The 6,520-nt window shown below is 36.6% G+C and overlaps 1 protein-coding gene across 2 annotated transcripts; it reads left to right on the forward strand.

The window, feature by feature from the left end:
• Window positions 1-4: 4 nt before the first annotated feature.
• LOC122982130 (eukaryotic translation initiation factor 4E type 3-like) lies at window positions 5-5,328 on the forward strand. Of its 2 annotated transcripts, none has more exons than XM_044351185.1 (8): window positions 5-250; window positions 419-593; window positions 1,498-1,570; window positions 2,480-2,574; window positions 2,668-2,728; window positions 2,818-2,884; window positions 3,052-3,207; window positions 3,312-5,328. In XM_044351185.1, the coding sequence occupies exons 1-8, from the start codon at window positions 193-195 to the stop codon at window positions 3,356-3,358; spliced, it is 732 nt and encodes a 243-aa protein (XP_044207120.1). In that variant the 5' UTR covers window positions 5-192; the 3' UTR covers window positions 3,359-5,328. The 2 variants fall into 2 exon arrangements, with proteins under 2 accessions (XP_044207120.1, XP_044207119.1); XM_044351184.1 differs by having other exon boundaries at window positions 55-283.
• Window positions 5,329-6,520: the final 1,192 nt, after the last annotated feature.

Below are 6,520 nucleotides of genomic sequence, written 5' to 3' on the forward strand. Positions count from 1 at the left end.
TCACATTTGCGGAAGACGCGTTCCAGTTAACCCGACATCAACAAAACCTTTGAATCTGAATGCGCTCATAGCAACTGAATAATTAACCAGAACTGAAGTGTTGTATGTTCATATTGCGCGCGTAAATATATTTTCAGTGAAAATATATGTGGACAGACGCAGAAACTTCTGGGTCGCTCTAGTGCTCTGTAGATGCCGCAGGCTGTCAGCGGGCGTCATCGTTTTTCTGTTGTTGTGACGGCGCAAACCGGTGAGGCGACCAATGAGTCAGCAGCTGATCTGGGTTAATTTCACCTAACGAACCTGTATATTATATATATATATATAGAAATATATATATACATATAATACGATAACAGCTCTGGAAACATCTGTACCAGACAACTGCTTGTTTTTAACGAAGCCATTCGGTTTTCAGAGGAAGCAATGGCAGTCCCGGTAGCTGCCACATTACAGCTGAGCACATCATCAAGCCCGCCGGGTCTGCTGGAGCACAACATTCACATCAGAGACAGAGATTTGGGAGGCATTTCAAGTGATAAAGAAAATGACACGCTGCCTTTACATTCTCCGTGGACTTTCTGGCTTGATAGGTAAGTTATTTCCCCTCCATCGTTATATCATTATTTTTCAGCCACTGTCATGTAGGTTAACTCTTGGTAGCCGACCTTTTTTAAATGAGAACAAAGAAAGGAGGTGACGACTTTATCAGGCCTGGTGTAAGTCGGTCAGTGCAACCTACATAACAAATGAGGTGTATTTAACAGCAACATGGGGATTATTTGTCTTAATAAATCATATAAACATAACATAACAAAAACTGCTTGTTAATGGCTTGATGCAGCTTTTCTGCCAACTTCTTTTCCCTCTGACCTACATACGCAAGTCCTCTACTTGGTGGGGGGATCTTAAAATAAACAAAATGGTGTAATTATGAGAGATAAATTCTCTGGCCAAATATACTTACTGGACCTGATTTCAGAAAAGGACAGATTGAATTTATCCTGAGCGTTTACTTTTTTAAAACAAAAACTTGTTGAATCACTGGTGGTGTATTTTGTTGACACTGTCTAGTAAAACACTCTTTTTTCTGTTACATTAAAACATATGTGGCAAACAAAGACCCCACTCAAGCATTCAGATGTTATTCTAAGAGTGATCTCAGAGTTAATGTTATGCAGTAATCACAACAGAGTTGACCACAAGTGACAGATACACAAGCCTCATCATTCACAGTATGTTCAAATTGGAGGGTGCTGTGTTCAAATGGGGTCAGTGTTGTTTACTGTTTACTGGCTTATTTGTCATCTGATCCCCCCCTCCATCCTGTCTGCTTGGAGGGCAGTTCACTGAAACATGTCTCAGTAACGAAGCACTGCGAAAATGCATCTGGAACATGTCAAGTCAGAGGGCCTGAGATTTTTACAAGCCCTTTTTTTAAAGGAATACATCATGTAAATGGAATTTAATTAAAAGTCTATCTGTTTTTTTTGTCAGATCTCTGCCAGGAACAACAGCAGCTGAATGTGAGTCAAACTTGAAGAAAATCTACACGGTGGAGACCGTCCAGGTAAGATGCTTTACAATGTTGATACAAGGACACACCTCCACTGTAGACACAGTGTTGGTACATTGACAGCAACTCAGTAAGAGCTTACAGGAGGAATAATCTCCTTTGCTACTTTTCTGCTGCTCTAGGTGTTGAGTTATGACACATTTCTATAGCAAGTCTCCTCATTTACACTCAAATCAAGATTATGTGCTGAGGTGTTATATCTCCACTCTACTGGTGGGAGTTTCTCTTTCTCCCGTACGCACTAAGGCCACAGTGCGTTACGGTGTCAGAAGCTTATAATGAAGACTCTTATCAGGAGACACGTCAGGCTTGAAAGTAAACACTGCATGCAAAACACCGCAGTAGCGTCACTACATGCTACGTGTACAGGTTAAACCACATTTAACACTGTGATCAGCCTGAGGTGCAGTAGCATCGCACGTAGCATTTTTAGGCTGGTTTGAGTGTAGGCTGGTGTTATTGTGATTCTTTTTTGTTTTCGCCAATGCTCTGCCAGCATGATGTGTGACATTATGTCATCATGCGCTATAATTTTAAGAGTTTGGAGAGCTCCTGATGAAGTGTCAAAACAGGTTTGCTGACACAGAAACACACGCTAATCGACATGTTAATCTTTATAATTACTTATGACTTAATTAGCATGCCAGGCTGTTTTTAATATATCATTGGTGATTGTAGCAGGATGTTACAGAGTTCAATTGCCTCGTTATTACTCCCTAACCACAGCTGTGTTGGATAGGGATTCATAGATATTTTGGGTGTTTAGAGAAGTGAAGAAAAGACCTTTGGCTGTTTCCTACAATGTAACAAATGTGAAATATTAACAAGGAAAACTGTCTCACTGTGCCAATAAATGGTTCAATTAAACAACCTGTTTCCTTTTTCACCTTGGCTCTGGAGTAGAACTTCTGGAGAGTTTACAACAACATACCCGGTGTCTCCAGCTTGCCTCTGAGATGTAGCTATCATCTGATGAGAGGGGAAAGAAAACCCCTCTGGTGAGTTAAACGTACCTGCACTGTATGTGTTCATAATATTCACAACTGTTTAAAACTGCTTTGTGTAATTTTTGTATGCTGCTTTGCATACAGGGAGGAAGAAAGCAACGCTAAAGGCGGCGTTTGGAAAATGAAAGTACCAAAAGAGTGCACTGTAAGTGACACGATCAATAAAAGTATTTGTTATGCACTATTTGCATGTCAATTATTTACTATTTAACAAACTTGTCCTCATATTTACAGTCTGTTGTGTGGAAGGAGTTGCTATTGGCTACTATTGGGGAGCAGTTCAGCGATTATTGTGCCTCAGGTAAATTTCTTGATTGAGTTACACAAAGCTTCAGTAGCTTTGGTTCAAGGCAAAGAATAATTGCAGTTATTTAATTAAAATGACATTGCTGTAATAACTACACAATACTGTGTAGTATAATATTGTCTGAAATGCATTAATGTCATTTTTCGGTGCTGTTCTTGCAGAGGATGAAGTGGTTGGGGTCAGTGTCAGTGTAAGAGACAGAGAAGATGTCTTTCAGGTCTGGAATGGAAATGCTTCGTGTGCCAATGAGTCAAAAATCTTAGGAAGAATCAATGAGCTCCTGCCACAAATACCCTTTAAAGCAGTGTTTTACAAGCGTGAGTATTTCCTTTTGAATGTTAACAATGATTTCATAGATTTTATAGGGACTGACAGTAACACCATAAAATGTGAGTAATTGTTCTGTTTGCTTCTATTTCAGCACACGAGGAGCACCATGCTTTTGAAGGAGGTCGATCAAGACATTAACATATTTTGCACATCAGACCCTTGAGATATAACAGATTTTTTTTGTTGTTGCTTATGAACATGTTTTGGACCGTAATATTTGGGCAAATTTTGAAGCGGTTGGGTTGAAGCTCGTAGTTTCTCAGTGTATCGTAATTACCTCAAAATGTAGCCCATGTATTATGACTCGCAATTGATGGAATTCCCCCATCTTCTGAGCACTACTGTCACTCAACTATATCCAAAATACTTTTGTTTTAGTCAAAAGCAAAAACCATTATAGTTTCATTTTATCTATGGCAGTGTTTGTATGTTTTTATACTGCAACATTTTGCAAAACTGTAACCAAAAACAGCAGATCATGTACAGTCAAATGTTTTTAGATGTATTATAGCATATTTTGTGCAGTTTCCTGAGCACAAACAAAGCTAGGTCTTTAAATTAAATCTCATTTTTGGATCTAAGAGGAGGCCTAGTTCCACAAAGCAAACCTTTAACAATACATAACAACGCTTTTCTAGTCAGCTCTTTTCTCTGTTTTGTATCTTACAGCCAAAATACAGTTGCCTATACTGGAGAACGTAAATATTTAGTATGCTGTAATGCTAGTATTTGAGCAGAAAATTGCACATTCTTTTTTTATTTACTTCTTTAGAATATGAATGGATTGTGAAAAGAAAATGTTCGTGTTACAATAAAATGACCTCAGTACATAAAACATTATGAGTAGATGCTGAGAAATATATGCAATCATTTCCATTCTGTAGAATTTGCAGCAAATTTGCAGTGTTGTGGTTGTAATTTTGTTAAAGCTTCTGCCCTAAATCAAGCACTTTGTTTCTTATGTCTAAGACATCAGACAGTCCCTCCAGGATTAAATAGAATTGTGATAACTGAGACCAAATACCCTTTTGGTTTTGTGTCACCTTTTCTGATGAAGTGTAATGCTGTTTTTATTTTTGTTTGTTTTGTAAGAGGTTTCTTTTTCAGCTTTTAATAGAAACATTTGTGATGTGTGAATGGCAAAGTTGAAATGATATGTTTTTTTTTTTTTTATGTGTTCATAAGACCTGTGTTAGAATTAAAATTTGTGAAACCTACCCTTTGTAAAGCAGATAATATTGGCCCCGGCATAAATGAACAAAGACATGACACACAGAAATCTGTCTGTGGGGCACAAAAAAAAAAGAAAGATGATCTAAATCTCACATTATTGTATGGCTGCTTGTGGCCAGTTTTAGTGTATTTGTACAAATCACTGGTGTTGGTGAAGTGATGGACTGCAGCATGGTCGAATCTGTATGAAACAAGTTAATCAGAGATGGTTTACTACTGCTGCACCAAAAGATTTTCAGTTTCTCTCAGATCCATAGCTTTAAAGTTTTCTTTTTTGTCTTTATTTGTATTTGTATTATTTACAAAAATCATAATCATATTAGTGAAATGTTGAAATTTAGGAAGTCAAATTATTATACATCTCACCAAAGGCGCCTTTCCCGTGTGTTTGTGTGTCTGTGTGAGAGTGTGTTAGTGAGGGAGTGAGATGGACTTTTCTAGGCGGCATAATGCAGAGCAGATTTTCATGTGTACTAGTACTATAATACTAAGACATCTGAGTTATTTATAAAGCTGGTGGCTTGGCATGGATTCTCTGCTCAAGTCAAGAATACGGAGGAATATATTTTCCGACCACTGACTTTGCCAAACTTAACATTGCTTTATTTTCCCTTTTGTTGTTCTGTTGTACATGTAACAATGTTAAAAGCACATACTGTAGGATAAGAAAATTACTGTACCCTTGCACATATGCAGTCGACCACTCACTTAAGATCTCAGACCTTGTAACTGATTGTTGATCTTGGATGGTGCCTTGTGTTTACCAGCAGTTTAGAATGTTACAGTCATCTGTGTTCAGCATGTTGAAACTGTATTTAGTCATGTTTCTCTATTAGTTTTACACGTGTTTGAAAAATAAAGATGCCTAAACCTAAGTCTTTTGTTGTTTGGAAGCTGTGTACATGGATTTGCTAATTTTTCATTTCCACAAAGTAAATATTTGCAGCGAATCAAATGTTAGACATTTTAATATAACGTATTAATAAATGCAAGGCATTTCATGATTATGAAATTGACCATTCATTTTCAATGTTGCCACTATAAGGCTATGTTTACATATAGACAAAAAGCACAATCAATAATATAATTCTATTTTAATATCAATAAGGCAATCCTACACTGTACTGTACAGGATTTAGCAGCCCCTACTTGACTTGCAGTTCTTATATAGAGTATATTACAGGACATTGTCATTGTACAATGTATACTCAGTACACACAGTTAAAATAATGATCTTATGTTTAATCTCTGGTCTCAGTTTGATTTTGTTCATTTTTAGTCCATTTTAGTTATTGTATATAACTAACTGTATTTAGGTTCTTACCTACCTCTGTTGTTGATGTGATGTTTTTTCCCTCATGGCTGCTAGAACACTGTAATTTTCTTTTGGGATGAATACACACACAAGCCCAGCTACTTCAGTAAGAGAAACCTACCATTTCATGACGGACAGAAGGAAAATGTCTCCATCTTGTGGTTGCATTAAAGCACTGACAGAAATATTGAAGAGAATATATAAATAAAATGGAAGGCTGCATTGAATTTCATCTCCACGGGGAAAACAGTATTGACCTCATACTGAATCTAATTGCATGTAGGAATGAAATTATAATGTTCTAATCAAAATAAATTTCCATTTTATCATAATAGAAGTGTTAAGCCAATCATTTAAAGGGGATGTGCCTTTTTAATCTTCAATAGTGGAGGTAATTTCTGTTACAGAAATATTTCCATCACATAATGTTTAGATGTGAGGATAAAAAAGAGATATAAGGAATAAAAGTTTTTTTGTGTTTTCCAGAAAGGACTGACTGAAACTTGCTGAAATTGGGACAGTTTTTAAAAAAAATAAAATTACTGAAAATAAATGCAATTGTTGATGGAACTGTGTTAATATCATTAAAAGGAATAATTGGTATTGTTCTCTCCCTGATCTAACCACTTTGCCCTTCAGCTAACCCTTTACACAAGATCAATGGTTAATTTCATATGAAAGGCCATTTAACTGTATCTGCTCTTGTAGATAATGTTGTTTCACCCTATAGATGGTTAACTTAATTTTAATCA

Source organism: Thunnus albacares, chromosome 5 (assembly GCF_914725855.1).
Source record: "Thunnus albacares chromosome 5, fThuAlb1.1, whole genome shotgun sequence".
Taxonomy (NCBI): Eukaryota; Metazoa; Chordata; class Actinopteri; order Scombriformes; family Scombridae; genus Thunnus; species Thunnus albacares.